General features: G+C 39.0%; 1 protein-coding gene across 3 annotated transcripts in view; it reads right to left on the bottom strand.

Annotated features, from left to right (window-relative positions):
• The window catches only part of LOC127450869 (serine/threonine-protein kinase WNK4-like), an 81843-nt gene that overhangs the window by 27792 nt on the left and 34470 nt on the right, over window positions 1-19581 (bottom strand). The window contains exons 2-4 of one of the 3 annotated variants that reach the window (XM_051715301.1): window positions 15237-15409; window positions 14274-14494; window positions 10304-10461 (exon numbers count right to left, since the gene is read on the bottom strand). The exons of 1 other annotated variant lie outside the window; for it this stretch is intronic. In XM_051715301.1, the coding sequence (XP_051571261.1) occupies window positions 10304-10461; window positions 14274-14494; window positions 15237-15409 (552 nt within the window). The remainder of the gene's footprint in view (window positions 1-10303; window positions 10462-14273; window positions 14495-15236; window positions 15410-19581) is intronic. One more of the 3 variants, XM_051715304.1, reaches the window with a different exon arrangement.

Here is a 19581-nt window from a genome sequence, read left to right as displayed (position 1 = left end):
TTAAAGTACTTTCTCCTATCCCAGCTTGAGACAACTATATGCAAGCCATTCATTGGTTAATTTTTTCAAAACTGTAAGCATTCTTTCTCTCTGGCATTTTGAAAATTCCTGTGTTTGTTTAGAGCGACCCACTTAGACCCACCCCAACAACATTACTCAACCAATTGCGTGAGTTAAGGGTCTATTTCAAAGTTTATTTTTGTCATTCCATTTGATGGCGCAGAAATGACATACTTCAGCTTTAAATTAAGAGGAATATCAATAAACATTACATTTTCAGTGCAATTAATTGCCCATTAAATGTCCAGTTTTCTATCGCTGATGCCGATACTAATATTGAAAGTGTATATATAAGATAAACACAAAAATAAAACACAAATATCGGCCTGGCCGATTAACAGGTCTATCATTAATTTGAATGAACATAATGAAAATGAGTATCTGAATGAAAAGCAATATCTGAACACCTGAACTGTCTGAAAACATATTTCGTAAAACATCTTTTGTTCTGTGACGAAACAACTTGAGAAATGCGTCACAGGTTTTTCAAACATGCTTCTTTTTTTTTTTATTGCATTAAAAAGAATGACAGGATAAGAACAAAATAAGAGACTGGTTTGCCATGGTAGCCCCAGAATACAAAGAAAAACCTGTGACATGACAACACAAGAATGTTAAGTGCAGGGCCGCAGTTCATAAAGTTGCACTCGACGGCCCACCAGCCCTGCCCTATCCAAAAAACAAACAGCAAAATTGAGGATTGTGTCTGAGTAGGTGTTATTGCACTAAAGTCTCTGAATATTAAAACTCGATGTGCTGGAAGTCATCGCTCCTCCATAAAATGTCACAATGTCCAAAACAAATGTACGGAAATCTAAATGTGTGGCTTGAGTGAGGTAGTAGTTTGCAATTCTTAGCATCTGTCTTTAAATATTTTGTGTATTGAACATGTCTTTTCTCTTAAGGGTTATTACAATTCGATTTTTAATCAAATTTTTATTGCTTTCTAATTTGTTTCAGTTTCTCAGTATATTTAGTTTTTATTTTAGTTTTTAAGGGCTGCCAAAGTAATTGCATTAACAGACATAATTTAAATATGTTAGCCTTGAGAAATGTAATCTAACGTTACTGCTATATAGTGGCATTTTCATGTTTAATTAAGGCAAAAAGGTTTCAAATTGTACTGTGCATCCAATACTAAAACTAAGGCCATTTTCAAAATAATAAATTTTTGTTTGAAAACACATTAATTTCACTATGTTTATGCCTCTCATCCACAATGGAACACTATTTTCCTCCACCATAAATGGAGCATTTTGAAAACGCTCTACATTACTGCATACTTTTGAAAATGATGCTGTGAGAAACTGAAAGAAATGAATTAGTGTGGATATGGTTTAACATTTACTTGTGGTCAGTTTTATTTTCTTTAAGTTTTGACGTCTTGAATGAAAATGTCATTAAGTTACAGTTTTTCTTAGTTATGTTGATTTTTATATTATTTAACAAAAATATTTTCATAATTTTTCATTTTAATCTTCGTTAACGATAATCGCATTGTGACTCTCCGAGATGTCTGGGATGTGTTCCTTTTGAAAACGGCTTCAAAAAGCTGTGGTTTGTGTTTCTAACTTCCTCTGCTCCAGGCACAACCCAACATTTCTTTTCTCTTCCTTCTGCTAAAAGCTTAAGCTTGTTAAATGTTTTGACAGAACATAAAATCCATTCACAGTCTAAACAACTGGAACAGCTGTGCAGTGAACAAGCACTACATGGACACCTTTAATGGCTGCGCACTGTCTCCATGTCAACAACCACGTCTCCTGCTGAAAGCATTTAAATGCGCTCCTCCCACAAACATGGATAGGGGAAAATGGGCCCCATGGCCGCTAGCTGGGCCCCATGGGAGTTGTAGGCCCCTGGGCTTCAGACCGTATAAGCCCATGCGTTAATGCTCCCCTGGTGATAACATGGCTGGAGTGTACAAACAATACACACAAATGCAACAGACTGATCTCACAATGAAATCAGAAACAGTAGGTTGATGTTTCTTTAGCTAAAATTGGTCTGTGCTTGTTGGAATTTGAAACACTGCTCCCAGTGGCCAAAGCTGTAAGTGTTGTTGGGTGTATAGCCATGTGGAAGCTCCATTTTCCGGGTGTAATGTCCACAGAGGGGCGCCAAAAGCGAGTTGTAAAGCGAGTTGTTTTCAGCTGTACAGGATGTAATACAGCGAACCTGATCCTAAACCTAACCATCAGTGGAGAAACAATGTAATGTTAGAGGGAAAAATTCAACCTACAAATCAAGCACATCACTGATTATGCACATTTTTCACAGGATCCAAACCCAGATCTCCCACGCTGCTGATGCAATGGGCTTGCAGTCACGCCATAAGGGAAGGTTGTCAGTGAGTCTGCATAATGTGTCCGATCCTAGGGTACTGAAACTCTTGAAAACAACATGCTGACTTCCTGTGCGATAATGCTGCATGCAAATAAAGATTTACGTACAATAAAAGCTTTTGTAAATACTGAACATGCATGCCTCATCTGTGTACTAATAATTGTGATCTGGTGCTTCAGATGCGGCTTCTGCTCCAGTATCCCTCAACCAAAAATTTGCTATTTTTATATTGTAATTCATTCGTTCGTTTATTCGTTCGTTTGTTCGTTCATTTAAAATATAAAATAGCAAGTTTTTGTTCAAAATTAAACCATTCATCAATACTTTTCACTATTGAATGAAATATATTTATAATAGACATTTCTATCGTTTGCACTACAAAAACATTTTCTTTATATATATATATATATATATATATATATATATATATATATATATATATATATATATATATATATATATATTTTTTTTTTTTTTTTTTTCTTGGTTCCTGTAAAAATATCAAAACATCTATAAAACAAAATCATTTTCACTGAAGAAAATATTAAGTCTTGTTACAAGTATAAGTTGTATATAATCCTTATCTTGCACTTTGTATATAACTGTATATAATAAAGCACCTAATATTGCTACATATTTACAATGTTTGTCTGTAGTTTGCTGTGCACATAAAATTAATATTAAATACATATTTTATGTCACTCCCCTAAGTCATCTTGGGTCTTATCAGTCTTTTTCAGAGAAATCTAACCATACTTATTGAGATTAATGCTTTATTTATTGAGATTAAAGAAAGAACTATTGCCAGTGGAGTGAGAACTTAATTTAAAGGGGAAAAAAGTTTATTTTTCTTACCCCATTGACAAATAGTTTCTTGTTTTAAGCCGAAATCCTAACTAACTTTCGCCAAATTTCTCTGAAATGAAGACTTAAAGGGATAGTTCACCCAAAAATAAAAATTCTCTCATCATTTACTCATCCTCATCCCATCCCAGATGTGTATGACTTTCTTTCATCAGCAGAACACAAACAAAGATTTTTTGAATATCTCAGCTCTGTAGGTCCATTCAATGCAAGTGAATGGTGATCAGACATTTGTAACTCCAAAAATCACATAAAGGAATCATAAAAGTAATCCATATAACTCCAGTGTTTAAATCCATATCTTCAGAAGTGATGTAATAGGTGTGGGTGAAAAACAGAAAGTGCTTTTTTACTCTAAATCTCCACTTTCACTTTCAGATGTGAAAGTGAAACTAAACAGGCACCACATGTGACTGTCAGATGTAAAAGTGAAAGTGGAGATTTAGAGTAAAAAGGGGACTTAAAGTTTAATCTGTTTCTCACTCACATCTATCATATCGCTTCTGAAGATATGGATTTAACAACTGGAGTGTATGGATTTTGGAGCTACAAAGGTCTGATCACCATTCAGGTACATTGTATGGACCAACAGAGCTGAAATATTCTTCTAAAAATCTTTGTGTTCTGCTGAAGAAAATAGTCAAACATATGGCATAAGGGTGAGTAAATGATGAGAGAATTTTCATTTTTGGGTGAACTATCCCTTTAATATCTCATGTCATTTTGCTTTTCATGGCAATTTATCTTGATTTAAGAATATGTAAATATCTTATAATGGAAAGCAAGACAAAAATACTGATTAAGAAAATTATTTTTGTTGTAGTGTGGCACCTGTGATGCTTCAACCAAAAAGGAAACATGCAACACTACAACAAAAATAATTTTATTTTACCTTATTAGGCTTCAACCACAAAGGAAACATGCAACACTTCCTTAGATTTTGGCCAAAATTAGGTACCTTATTTTTGCTGCCTACTGTCTAGAACAGCCTTTGCGTATGACGCATGATGCCATAAAATGTTGGCAGTTCACTAGGTTTTGGAAAAGAGCTTCTGCCTCTCTTTTTCCTTATGGCTCAGTGCTCTGGAAAATGGAAATGTCCTCTCTGGCCAACCGTGCCATTTCTGCATGCCCACTTCAAAGGCCAAGCTACACATGTCACACAGTCCCTGCTCTGCAATACCAGGAACAGCAGCACGAAAGGTGATGTCTTTTTGTCATGTCAGAGAGGCGTAGCAACACACAAATGACTGCAATCATCTAATTCACTCTTTCCTTCCTCTTTTTTTAACAGCTGAATCTGATATGGCCTAACCTTGACATAACACTAATGTATGAGGGAAAACAGGAACAAAACACAACCAGAGGACATGCTGATTGAAGAAAGGATAGCTGTAATTTCATAAACAGCTTACTATGATGCAGAACAAGATGATATAATGTCCTTGAATCAGTGAATTAAAGAGGAAATGAGCACAGGCCAACGTATGTGTGAAATTAATGGCTCTGATCCTCAAAATGTATTAAAATGAATAAACAACCTAAAAGAATGTATGAACAAATGCATTCTGAAATCACATTTCCAATGTGTTTCATTATTCTAAAGAGGGGATTAGGGGCCATTCAGACTGAACGCAAAAAACTACACACAGACCAGAACATATAACAGAGTGGAGGTGTCTTGAGACGTGTTTTTAAAAGTTGAAATTATTTTTAACTTCACACAGCATCTAAACATGGCACTTCTCTGTGAGACGCAGTGCAACGTCCATCTCAGAAAAACAATTAAAAAAACAGCACATTTGGTGTGAACGGCCCATTAGGCATTACATAATCTGTAGTTTTTGAAAATCAGCTTTATTTTATTACAATTTGTATAAAAATTTGTATTAAAGGTGTCATGACATGCTTTTTTTATTTTAAAATGTTCCTTGAGGTACACAACATAAATAAAGGTTTTATTTCACCGAAAAAAATAAAAAAAATAGTTATCCATATATTTGTAAAACATGATAATTTTCCACCCTCATTTTGACCTTCTTTCAGAAAACACTTTGTTTTGGTGCTGCTTCTCCTTTAAGACTTGACAGTTAATGCCCACTGTTACGATTGGCTCTCTGCTCTTGACTGACCTGCTCTCTCCTTGCCATCTCACTGCTCACCACTACTGGGCGGGGCTATGGAAGTGAAGGGGTAAAGTAGGCACTGATGTGTTGTTGTGGCGGCGGTCAGATGCAAATGTCTTCCACAGTGTGACATCACAATGTGGAGGAAGTAGAGAATGAGTTGTTATGCTCTTTTGCTTTGAGGAGGAAACGTTGATTTCTGAAAATTACAGTATGTTTTTACAGTACAATGACCTCTTCTTATCTGTCAAAAGATCGAGGGAAATTTTATTCCTCATGTCATGGTCCCTTTAAATATACTCATTATATAATACATTTTGTATGTAAGAAATATTATATTAAAGTATTTTATTAAAGACCCCATGAAATAAAAATATTTTTTTCAGGCTTTAAGCCCATGTTTGTTTGCTTTAAGGACATTTATATGTGATACAATCCCCTTAATATACACATTTAAAATTGACAGGCCTTCTTTTCTAGAAACAAATACTAAAAATATTGATGACATCCTGCACTACACAGATTTTTGTCCTATCAAATGCTCTCTATAATGAATGTACGTCAATTTTACACATATTTGTAAAAAGTTCATTTCTTTAGTTTCTTTAAGTGGTAAAAATGACTCAAGAGCACCTTTAAAGGGTTAGTTCACCCAAAAATGAAAATTCTCTTATAATTTACTCACCCTCATGCCATTCCAGATGTGTATGACTTTCTTTCTTCAGCAGAACACATTTGAAGAAATACAGAAAAATATCTCAGCTAAGTAGGACCTTAAAATGTAAGTGGATGGTGATCAGACCTTTAAAGCTCAAAAAAAAAAATCACAGATAGTCAGTAAAACATCATCTACACAACTTCAGTGGTTAAAATAATATCTTCTAATCGCTTTTGGTGTGAAAAAGATAAATATTTCAGTACTTTTTAACATTAAATCATCACTTCCGGTCAGCAGTGGTATGAGCGTGTGACACAATCGCGTTGGCACGTGAGACACCCAAGAACTGACGCACGTGTGACACACCCAGAAGAGCAGCACTGTTTACAACTGAGTAGAAGGAATGCTGTACAGAAGCTTCGTATCGCTTTAGAAGACATTAACCGCATTAATTTAACCGCTGTAGTTGTATGGATGATGTTTATGCTGACTGTCTGTGACTTTTGGAGCTTCAAAAGTCAGATCATCATCCACTTGCATTTTAAAAACCTAATGAGCTGAGATATTTTTCTGTTTTTCTTCAAATGTGTTCTGCTGAAGAAAGAAAGTCACACACCTGGGATGGCATGAGGTTGAGTGATGAGAAAATTTTCATTTTTGGGTGAACTACTCCTTTAAGAGAACAGATTGTAAGATGGTAATGTAAGTACAGTGAAAATCACATTGCAAAAGTGTTTTCTTAACATGTGCTGGCCATTTAATACATCAAGGAATGGAACTGAAAAATTGCTTACAGTCCTTTAGTGTGTGTGGTTTTAAGATGAAAGAAATGGAAAATCAGGCCGTTTTCCCACAAGAATTATAAATCTCCTGAAGGGGTTCTGTATCCAACAATGCTTCTAGTGTTGTTGTACAACTGTTTAACTGTGCGGTTTTTGCTTTGTATATTATACTCATTAACATGTTGATTGGTTGGACTGTTAAGTAGTCATCCTTAGGCGAAGAGGCATAATGGAAGAGATTATAATCATGCCCAACTCGATGCACACCCAAGATTTTGGTTAGCGTGCATTGCACATATAAGCACAATTGAATTAATAACAGATTTCAGCGCTGTAATTAGAAATAAGCTGGATCGTGGGGTTAACCAGTGGGTTGAGTTCTGAGCGACAGAGGAGAATGTTGTTTCCTAAGTGGAATTATAGCTCAAGAGAGTTGCGCTAATTGTCCTCTTGTTGTGAAAAATGTCACCCAAACTCTCATACAAGCCTCAAGCCTCACTCATCTACATACATATGGTTCATGTAAGCTCTAAAGGCCCTTTCCCACCTACAGTCCTGGTACTTTTCCCTTAGTAGCTTTCTAGATGAGAACTCTTCCGAGGAACGGGACACCCGAGGAGACTTTTCCCATTGCATTCGCTCTCACAAAGTAACGACTGTAGTGACGTCATCTAGTATCGACCATTTTTATTCATTAAATATACAGTTGTGCTCAAAAGTTTGCATACCCTGGCAGATATTGTGACATTTTGGCATTGATTTTGAAAATATGACTGATCATGCAAAAGAACTGTCTTTTATTTAAAGGACAGTGATCATATGAAGCCATTTATCATCACATAGTTGTTTGGCTCCTTTTTAAATCATAATGATAACAGAAATCACCCAAATGGCCCTGATCAAAAGTTTACACACCCTTGAATGTTTGGCCTTGTTACAGACACACAAGGTGACACACACCTGTGGCTTTTTAAATTGCAATTAGTGTCTGTGTATAAATAGTCAATGAGTTTGTTAGCTCTCACGTGGATGCACTGAGCAGGCTAGATACTGAGCCATGGGGAGCAGAAAAGAACTGTCAAAAGACCTGCGTAACAAGGTAATGGAACTTTATAAAGATGGAAAAGGATGTAAAAATATATCCAAAGCCTTGAAAATGCCAGTCAGTACTGTTCGATCACTTATTAATAAGTGGAAAATTTGGGGATCTCTTGATACCAAGCCAAGGTCAGGTAGACCAAGAAAGATTTCAGCCACAACTGCCAGAAGAATTGTTCGGGATACAAAGAAAAACCCACAGGTAACCTCAGGAGAAATACAGGCTGCTCTGGAAAAAGACGGTGTGGTTTTTTTCAAGGAGCACAACACGACGATACTTGAACAAAAATGAGCTGCATGGTCGAGTTGCCAGAAAGAAGCCTTTACTGTGCCAATGCCACAAATGACAAGACCTTGACACGCCTCACAGCATCTGGCACACTGTAATTTGGAGTGACGAGACCAAAATAGAGCTTTATGGTCACAACCATAAGCGCTATGTTTGGAGAGGGGTCAACAAAGCCTATAGTGAAAAGAATACCATCCCCACTGTGAAGCATGGTGGTGGCTAACTGATGTTTTGGGGGTGTGTGAGCTCTAAAGGCAAGGGGAATCTTGTGAAAATTGATGGCAAGATGAATGCAGCATCTTATCAGAAAATACTGGCAGACAATTTTCATTCTTCTGCATGAAAGCTGCGCATGGGACGCTCTTGGACTTTCCAGCATGACAATGACCCTAAACACAAGGCCAAGTTGACCCTCCAGTGGTTACAGCAGAAAAAGGTGAAGGTTCTGGAGTGGCCATCACAGTCTCCTGACTTTAATATCATCAAGCCACTCTGGGGAGATCTCAAACGTACGGTTCATGCAAGACAACCAAAGACTTCGCATGACCTGGAGGCATTTTGCCAAGACGAATGGGCAGCTATACCACCTGCAAAAATGTGGGGCCTCATAGACAACTATTACAAAAGACTGCACGCTGTCATTGATGCTAAAGGGGGCAATACACAGTATTAAGTACTAAGGGAATGAAGACTTTTGAACAGGGGTCATTTCATTTTTTTCTTCGTTGCCATGTTTTGTGTTATGATTGTGCCATTCTGTTATAACCTACAGTTGAATATGAATCCCATAAGAAATAAAAGAAATGTGTTTGGCCTGCTCACTCATGTTTTCTTTCAAAATGGTACATATATTACCAATTCTCCAAGGGTATGCAAACTTTTGAGCACAACTGTACATTATATGCATGCATGTTTCATAGCAACGAAATCAACAACACCAATGGAGGATGCCGGGATCGGAGCTACACTTTTGTTTGTTTAGCTGTTTTATACGAACTTTGGCTGCATCGGAAAACGTAGGCAGCTGCCTTATCAGTTAATGGTTTAAACAACAGTGTTTTTGGATGAATGGAACTCTCTGAACAGTTTAAAATGCACCTTATTTCATCCTACCTTCATCCATCCTTATACAGCCTCCGAAGGCAGCATTTTCCAGTTTTCAGACACAGCCTATGTCTTCAGTTTACAGTTTAAACTGGACTTGTGAGCCGCGCATGAGCTGCTCTGTGCTGTCTGCAGCCGGTGTGAGAGATGAGACAAGGCGGCTAAAGCAATGTTTAACCACGCAGCACACACTGACCTCAGCGGATAACATTTTGAAAATGTACTATAAACCTATTCATCAACACTATCTTTTACGATAATGGCTTTTATGACTCAACATAAGTTACTGTACTGAAATACTCACTCATTGACTTAAGAAAAGAGTCTTGATGCAAATTAACCACACAATATCAGGCATGCAATACTACCCCTATACTGTATAAACTAGATTTAATGACGAAATGTGAAATGGGCGATTTTCTTTGGATACTTTGTTTGTAATATTTTATTTCTGTTAAGGGAATTGTAAAATTAGCACAACCCTCTCAGTAGCAGGCTAGCAGCTAGTTTGTTTACTATTGATGGCTGTGGAGCTACTCTCCATTCTCAATGCAGGTTTTTGTCCAATCACAGGCTGCAGCACCTCCCACAGTGCCACAGTTCCTATATGCCCCAAAGTATCTACCCCGGAGTATGAGCTAAAACTGTTCCCTAAAACGACTTCAGGGAACTATAGTTCCTTAGGTGTGAAAGCGACAAAAAGAACTAGTCCCAGGAAAAAGTACCTAAAACGGGCTTTAGTACCACAAAAGGGAAAGGCCCTTAAGTTTATAAAAAAAAATTTAAGTGCAAACTTATTGATGAATCATGAGTTCTGCATGAAAACATTCACAAGTTTTTTTTTTTTTTAATAAATGTATAAACATAGTCAGTGAATGAAACCCAATCTGTGTTATGATGGTACATAACTAGCATTGTAAGCCAAGCCCGGGGCTGTGACATGTATCTCACCCTAAATAATACAGGATTGACTTACACTGGTGACTTTGCGGTAGATCTGTGCAGCATTTTGGCACTCTGAGTAAGGGTACTCTGATGTGGTCATCTCCAGGATGCACATACCAAAGGCATAAACATCTACAGCTTCATCATACTTCTCCTCATACATCTCAGGAGCCATAAACTCTGGGGTACCTGTGTGGGAGCAAAGAGCAATGCCAACAAAATCAGAAAAATCACAAACGGTCATTCTGTGTCAATATAACCCAAGGGTGTTGAAAGGAGGGTCATTTTTGAGGATTCACACACATTTCACTTCAGGTAATATGCGTAACTGTTCATCGAAATTTAGAAGTTGTGTCTAACTTCTTTGCTTAATAATTGGCTAAGCCCCTTATCTCTTCCAGCCCTAGCAACACCCCTGTTAAAACCTTAAAAAGGTGGCAGCATCGTTATTTTATTTTTAAACAAGTATAATAAGAAAATCACCTTTGGTGCTTTTCTAATGATGCTTTCCAGAACTATGCACATGTACTTTTCTGAAACCAAATAATCTAGATATAGTCTGTGTTGCACTAACTGAAGAGCCACATGCATCACTTATTCTTAATAACAGCGTATTATTAACATTATTGTTTTTATGTAAATAAATAAAGGTATATTCCTAACAGAGTTTATACTTTTGTGTTTTTGGACATGAAAAACTAGCCTTACACCATGTGACCCACATTTAATTTTCGACCATTGAAAATGGGTAAAATTTAACAATTTACGCATGGAGCCACACTGAGAGCCCCATATCTCTATGATTTAACTATATATGGCCTTAAAAAAGAAGTTACAAAAAGGAAAGTTTGTTAAGAACCAGAATCTAAAAGGATATTGAGATATCTTTAATACTTCTGGAGTTATGCACTCCAGCTTTGGAAAAACAGCATAAAAAAGTGTTGTTGTTGTTTTTTTGTTTGTTTTTGGCACATAATGCAACAATGGGTGCTGACGTCAACTGATTTTATTAACAGACACACAAAATAATGATGTTAAGTTTATTTTTTGACCTGTAGTTTTGAAAATTGTGATTTTTACCCCCCTCTACAAACAAAGAATTATTCATCATTTATGTTTATCTTCTTCAGAAAATGTGTTAACAAAACAAAACATTTCAGCCAGGGAATGTCATAGAAATTTTGCTGGCTTGACATATAATAACCCAAATGAAATCTCTTTAACATTTGATGTCAGATCTCAATAGTTTCTTATAGACAGCAGAGAGATTAAATGGAGAGAACGTACAGAATTTATCTGAAGTTTCCAGCTTCTTTAACGTTTCCCTTGAGAAAAGACTAACACATGTTATCTCACGTGTGTCTCCTCTAGAGTTTCAGAAAAGATCTCAACAATGTGACTGTGCTCAGATTTGCCAAGATACTAAAACTGTTGTGGTGGCGGAGGCCGTTCGTCGAGCATTCGAGCGTTCGTCTGGAGAGAGAGAAAGCGGTAAGGGAACAAACCTTAGTGCTATAATATCTAACACCTGTTTCTGATTGCAGTAAGCACTGGGGAGAGAGATAAAAAGAGGGAGCACACCAGAGACGAGGAGAGAGAGCAGAGCTTCCGAGCTGTGTGTGTGTTACAGAACTGTTCCGCTGAAAAGCGCGTTGTTTGAGTGTAAATAAATGTACCGTTTTGAGTTTGAAATTCCCCGTCTTCCACTTCCTCCGTCTAAGAGTGAAAGAGATATGTTACAACTGTTAATCAACAGTCAAAATGTACGCAAACACTTCTCATTAAATTCGTCCAAAACCAGATTATCTGAGCTATGCTACTCACCTTAATTTTATAGCTCTTTATTTTATAGATAATATGCCATTTGTATCTATTTGTATTCCTCCTTAAGCAATTTTAGGAGAAACATCTGAGACAAAACTGATACTTTAATGAAAAATGATCAAGAACTCCATTTAGTCTCCTGAGCTGTTAAAGAACAACTTTTGAGCAACCTCTATTGGACTCAAACATGACAACCTTTTGATTACCCAAATATTTAATCACACCCAGAAACATGACTTGGCCCACCAAGAGGCCAACTTTTAAAATTTAGACATAAACATGCACAATACATTTGAAAGCCAAAGACAAACGATTTAGATACTGAATACCCTTGGAAACTTCATTTGAGTTTGGGACTGAATTTGAGCTATTGGTTGGGCAATGTAAATCTTTTACTGATGTATCAGGTGGCACATTCTTTACTTATTCATGCCAGTGAACAGTCTCCTAATCCTCTGGTGCGAGCAGATCACATTTTAAATCATGTTCAGCCAACGTTGAGCTAAAGTGATATACTGTATGCACGAAGTGAACCTTGTAGGCAGGTGAGGAGAGAAATAGTGTAAAGCACTTGTAATAGTATAAATATAGTTGACCGTGTAAACAAACAGGGCGAGGTCGGTCGCCGAGCGCAGTTCCTGCATCAATCCCAGGGCGGAACTACCCTCATGCAGTTCCTTTAGCGCCTTGGCATGGTGGACTTGCAGGAGAGCCATGGCATGCAGGGCGGAGGCGGCTTATCCAGCGGCACTGTAGGCCTTGGCCGTCAGAGACGACGTAAACCTACAGGCCATGGATGGGAGCTTCGGGTGCCCGCGCCAGGTGGCGGCGCTCTGCGGGCATAGGTGCACCGCGAGTGCCTTATCCACTGGGGGGATCACTGAATACCCCTTGGCCGCCCCACCATCGAGGGTAGTGAGGGCGGGGGAGCTGAAAGATCGGGACCAGGCAGTAAAAGGTGCCTCCCACGACCTTGTCAGCTCCTCGTGCACTTCCGGGAAGAAAGGAACTGGGGCGGGGCGTGGCTGTGAGTGGCGCCGCGGGCCCAGGAACCAATCATCGAGATGCCAGGGTTCAGGGGAGAGCGGAGGGTTCCACTCTAGCCCGACGCTCGCGGCTGCCCGGGAAAGCATGTCCGTCATCTCCACGTCAGCCTGTGACTGGGCGACCGCACCTGAGGGGGGAAGCCCAGCTGAGGCTTCCGCGTCTGACTGGATGAGCCCGCTCTCCGATGCTGTGCTCGAGAGCTCATCACCTTCGTGGGCTCTGAACAAGAGGTCGAAGTCACCGTGAAACGAGCCGGCGGACTCATCTGGAAGCCCGATCGGGTCAGACGAGCGTGCTGGGGAATGGGAGGTCCGTGGGGGGATACCCGGCAGAGGTGGTCCCATTGAGGTCCCCAAATCGCCCCCAGTGCTAGCCGCGCTGGCCTCATACCCGGAGGTAGAAGGACCGAGGCGGGAAGCTGCTGGGGTGGCTTGCTTTCTTACGAAGGCAAGCCGTGACCGCAACGTTGCCATGGTCATGTTCTCGCAATGAGTACATGACACATCCTCGAACGCTGTCTCCATGTGGGTAGCGCCCAGACACGAAAGACAGCGATCGTGACCCTCAGAAGGCGAGAGATAACGACCGCAACCAGGAATAACACACAGACGGAAAGGCATCTTTAAAAAGACGTTCCGTGTGTGCCGCTCTTTTAGAGAAATATACTCTTTTTTTTTTTTTTTTTTTTTTAGAATCTAGTCTTATTTCTGCTGAAGCGCCCAGGGGCGTTCTCTGCAATGCACCAGTGCAGAGGGGGAGAAGCCGCTGAAATGCGCATCAGATCCAGCTGAGGTGAATGAACAGCTGTGAGAATTCAGCTCAGTGAGCATCGACCGTTCGGCTCCGAAGAGAAAATCTGAATGAGTGGTTGCATACCAGCTCCTTTTATACCCGTATGTTCGGGGGTGTGGTATGCAAATACCACTCGCCAATTCTCATTGGCCTTTTTTCAAAGACCAGAGGTGTTTCGGGCTCCCAAGTGTGAGCCCTAGTATCACTACATCGACACAACGTCAAGTGAGTGACAGATAGGGAACAACAACATATCGATTAGTCTCTTTTTATAATTTTTAAATTCAACAAGCATTTAAGTTATATTTTGTGGAAATTTTAAGCCGGTTTTAACTCACCTATTACACTCTTGGCGAATGAGGCACTCTTGAGTGTGGCTAAACCCAAATCACCGATCTTCACAGATCCAGTAGGGCCAGTTATGAAGATATTGTCACACTTGAGATCTCTGTGGATGATGGGAGGTGTTCGTGTGTGCAGGAAGTGAAGGCCTTTCAGGATCTGATGACTCCAACGCTGGAGAAGCTTCAGTTTCATTTCTTTGAACCTCTTCAGGTACCTGTAGGAAAACAGGAAACAAGAAAACCCATGAGCTCAAAACATAGCAACCCTGAGCCAAATGGCAAACCTAATGTGGACTTGTGGTCTTCTGGCTTACATTTGAGTGTGACCATAAAGGTCATTTGTCACTCTTTGGTGAAAAACAATGGTATACATTGGTTGACTTTACTTTGGTCTACTACAGTAACTACCCAACAATCCATGTAGCCAAAATGCCCAGTCAACAATGAACAGTCAAGGGTGGACATGAAGGATTTAGGATGCGCCATTTGGGATAGGGCCACTGTCACTGAAGAGTGACATATGACTGGAAGTTGTAGGAGTTTCATTAGCTAATCATACGGTGATGTTCAATGAAACTATGTCAAAATCCAGCCAAGCTTTGAAGGATTTGGGTTGTTACCTAAAGATTTAGAAGTTAAAACTTGAGGCCTGCTAAGTTGAGAGTCAGCTAAAAAGTACTTGAGGTCTTCCATTATTTGAGCAAAAATAAAGAAAGTTCTCTAGAGAAACGGCATTAATCCTACTATTGCAAACTGTTGGATAAAAGTGACTGCAAAATTACAGTTATCAAGCAGTTTCTTAAAGCAAAGGTTCGGAAAATTCATAAAAATGTTGGCTTTACTGCCTCATGAACATCTTTTTCATTCTGATGTCTACTTACTGACATCTGTAATGCCCACACCATCTGCTAGCACTTCTGGAGCAATTTTACGGAACTATGCGAGGACTGAACTTACGTCTTCAGTGTTCCTGAGGTCATGAGTTCTGTCACAAGGATGATGCACTTGTGCCCTTTCATAGTGGACTTCCAGGAGTCGTAGAAACGGACAATGTTAGGATGCTGTAGACACTTCAGCATCTCCACCTCTTCACTAAAACGCTGCCGTTCTACTTTTGTCAGCCTCCGGGTCTGTCAAAGAGACACATATTTAAAAAAAAATGTATGGGTTTGTTCATTCATGTCAGTACAGGATGGGACATATGGCAAGCTCTGTACATTTTGTGACTTGTAGGACAGGTCAATCTCTACTGATTTTAAGTGACTTTAAGTTTAGAGTGACTTCAGTGGCTGTGAATTCAAAACAAAGTTTGTTAACTTTGCTTCAGATCTCCTTTAAAGAAGTGCAAATGGATTTCCATTCAACTGTTGGAAGCAACTGTTGCAAGTCTTTTCTGCCATTTATTACCTTTCCTCTAATGTGTTCTCTAATGTGATTTAACCAAGTAGGATAGTTTCCTTGATCAACGTCCTTGCTAGCCCTGGAACAACATTCCTATTAACCAATCAAATTTTATGGTTAGGTTAAGGGTCATGAAGGATTAGGCCTAGGGATAAGGTTCAGGGTTTGATCAATATTCTTTGGAGCCATTCACACCAAAGTGGTTTTCCGTCCATCCGTGCTGCTTTTCAGTTGTTTTTCTATGTAAATATGTGCAAGACAGCCGTCTTTGACATGTTTTTTTAGCTTCTCGTGCAGGAGCGACACATTTTTTACATGCTGCGTCAGGGTATAAAGAACGTCAAGTTAAGAAAATTGGCTACTACAACAACGCATTCAGCCTAAACAGCCCCAAGTTAGTTTCCATCTTATTTCAGAGGTACTGTAGGTTAAGGTTAGGGCTAGAGTTAAGGGTAGGGTTAGGGCTTTGACTGTTTGAAAGGAATGTTGTTCTTCGACCAACTAAGAATAATGATCCAGAAACATTATTTATTGGTAAAAAAGTCTTTGCCCCCTGCCTGAATTCCTGAGTTTGTGTTACCCTTGCTAAATAAATACATGAAAGATGTATTCCATGGTTGTTGTTTTGTGTGTGTGTGTGTGTGTGTGTGTGTGTTCATGATGACATTTGGTGTAAAAATATACAGAAATACAGAAAATTAGACACAGGGCAAACACTTCAGCAATTCAGGAGGTTGAAAGTACATGAAGTCGTCTGTATACGTTCGTTTAACCTAAAGTTTACAGGTGAGTATGGCAAAAAAATGCTTAAGAAATTCGTACTTTTCCCACCTTGAAATATACAGACATTATTTAACCGTAGAATGGATATGTACGTCACAAATGTCCCTGCGTCTAGTTTTTAGTGGTCTTTTGATCTGCAGCTCCAGGTGTTCCTCAATTAAGGTGTCTTCTATCATGTGAAGAGATTTTTTTTGTTTAATTTTTTTTTTATATATATATTTAGTTGAATATCTGAATTTCTTTTAGTTAAACTGAATTTCTTTTTAAATTATAAAAGAATTTGCATCACTACCCCTAGAATGCATATGTGCTTCCTATTTAACACATACGGTACATGTTTCTTATGGTATTCAATGCATTCAACATTGGTATTATTTTTTAATACATTGATTGTTTTTTTAGTTTACATTTGTTGTGTAATTAAATATATGTTACATACCATGTAAAAATGTATATTTATGTGTAGTATGCAAGAAAGTTGACATTGAGCCGATGCTTATAACCAAAGTGTTGGACCAGGTTGCTCCTAATGGAGCAACCTGGGGTTAGATGAATAGATCACATCAAAGGCAAAATGGTCATAGCACCTGGACCACTTCTTAGTGTGTTTTTCTTTTGTATGCCTCACCACTCTGAACAACAAATATAGCTACACAGAGTAATATAGAAATATAGTGTAATTTGGCAATATAGAGTACAAGTTTACAAGTCATTTTTTTGCAAATAATATTTAATCTTAGTCCATTGTTCTTATTTGTGTGTTTTTATGTGGGTAGAGTTGTTGAGACATTTCATATTTTACCACCAAACAGGGAAATATTTCTGTTACAGGCTTTCTTCTTCTTTTTTTTTTTTTACATACTGTCACGAAAACTCCTACTCCATTTTCAATGTGTCTGAAAGTCTTCGGATTTGAATCAAATATATATCAACTATTAAAAAATCTAAATTACTAATAACATTATCATTAGAGTTAATTTTCCTTGAAAAAATGTAGTTTTATAAAGAATGATCATCTAGATTTCACCTGGGTCTTATTTTACCAACATATGCAGAGCCAGTCCTAGCCTTTTGGGGGCCCTAAGCAAAAACTTGTGTGGGGGCCAGCGTCAATATGCTCATAACACTACTTATAATGTTTTTGACAGTGTGGGGGGCCACTGGCAGATCAGGGGCCCTAAGCAACTTGCTTAGCTTGCCTATAAGGAGAACCGGCACTGCATATATGCATTTAAGGGGGGTGAAGTTACAGAGGCGTTCTAGGGTTAAAAGGAGGTCGGTTGGCTCATCCACCTTGACACAAGGCCACGTGTTTGCTGCAACACTCACAATTTCAGTGATAAGACATGTGTGTCGACTGCACAAACAAAGCAACCATGGGGCTGTAAGGCCACATTCTATCAAACTTTCTAATACATTCATTACCAAGGGGCCGTTCAGACAGAATGCGTTGTCGCATTAAAAATGCTAGATGTAGCGCAACAAATAGAAAAGAACGTGGGTCTCACGAAACACGTTTTTAAAATCTGAAGTTCTTTCAACTTGACACTGCATCTTAAAAACATGGTGCTTTTGCTCGCCATGCAGCAGTCTAAGACCTCAGTCTAGGGTATGACAGAGGGCCTGGGTAGCTCAGCAAGTAAAGACGCTGACTACCACACCTGGAGTCGCAAGTTTGAATCCAGTCAGGCTTCCTAAGCAACCAATTGGTCTGGTTGCTAGGGTGGGTAGAGTCACGTTGGGTTAACCTCCTCATGGTCGCTATAATGTGGTTCTTACTCTCAGATGGGCATGTAGGGAGTTGAGCGTGAATGCCGCAGAGAATAGCGTGAAGCCTCCACATGCGCTAGGTCTTCGCGGTAACGCGCTCAACAAGCCACGTGATAAGATGCGCGGATTGACGGTCTCAGACGCGGAGGCAACTGAGATTCGTCCTCCGCCACCCAGATTGATGAGAGCCACTATGCCACCATGAGGGCTTTACAGCAAAAACACACTCAAATCCTAATTTTTTTTTTCACCTTTAAAACAGAGAATCCACTGTCCAGAATGAGTTCAGGTGTAAATTATGAGTGTTGGTCTAGAGCACTAAGCTAATAGTGACTACTGTGGGCACTAATTTCTGGGTTGAGAACCTTATTTAACTTGATTTAACTTAAGGCTAATGGGTGGCATCTTTCTGATAGTACTTAAAGGTAAAGTTTGCCCAAAAATAAACTTTTTGTCATCATTTACTCACTCTTATGTTGTTATACAGGTTTGCAACAACATGAGGGTTAAGAAATGAAGACAGAGTTTCATTTTTGGGATAATTATCCCTTAAACAACCTGTGACACTGAGAATGTGGGACAAAGACAGCTGGTTATGTAACCAAGGCAGCTGAGGACAATCCTGAAACAGGTTTGGATGAAGTTGGAAGAAGTGGAAGATGAAGTGTGCATGAGTGTGTTGATAGTGCTTTAATCGTAGTAATAGAGTACAGCAAGAAAAGCATGAAAGAAGATGAAGTGTCCTCTATGTCAGACAGAGCTGCAAAGGAATGCTGTTGCATCTCTGACCACACTATTTCAGGACGTTCCCCTCCAGAGCCCTGGAAAAACAGCTGTGTGAAACTCGCTCTCTCCTGCCCTCTCCCACTTTCCCTGCTCATCTACAATTTCCCCTCAGATCCTCTATCACAGGGATCTTCAACCTTTTTCAGGCCAAGGCCCTTTGAGGGTAGAGAGATGGAGCATGGTTACATAATGTATAAGTGTTGTGTTTTATGCCTATAGTAATGTTTATGTTACCAAATTAATGTATGTACAACGTGTATTGCAAAGCCATCAAAATAATCATAAAGTGATGTACAGCAGGGGTCTGCAACCTTTTTTGACATGAAGTGCAATTTTTAATTTTCCTTGTTATTCACTGTGCCATAGCCCCTCCGGATGGACGGATGGATGGACGTGGTACTATACACATGTAACTATAGGCATAACATGCAACACTCAATTTTATACTATATGAAACTAGACAAAATACTGGTTAAGAATTATTTTTGCATAGCAGCTACCAATTCAAAATAAGTTTTAACAATCTCACACAGACGAAATGTAGAAAGTTACTAAACATCTT

The sequence above is a fragment of the Myxocyprinus asiaticus genome, chromosome 13 (genome assembly GCF_019703515.2).
Source record: "Myxocyprinus asiaticus isolate MX2 ecotype Aquarium Trade chromosome 13, UBuf_Myxa_2, whole genome shotgun sequence".
Classification (NCBI taxonomy): Eukaryota; Metazoa; Chordata; class Actinopteri; order Cypriniformes; family Catostomidae; genus Myxocyprinus; species Myxocyprinus asiaticus.
Note: the sequence above shows the minus strand (reverse complement) of the source record. Positions and strands in the feature narration are given on the sequence as shown.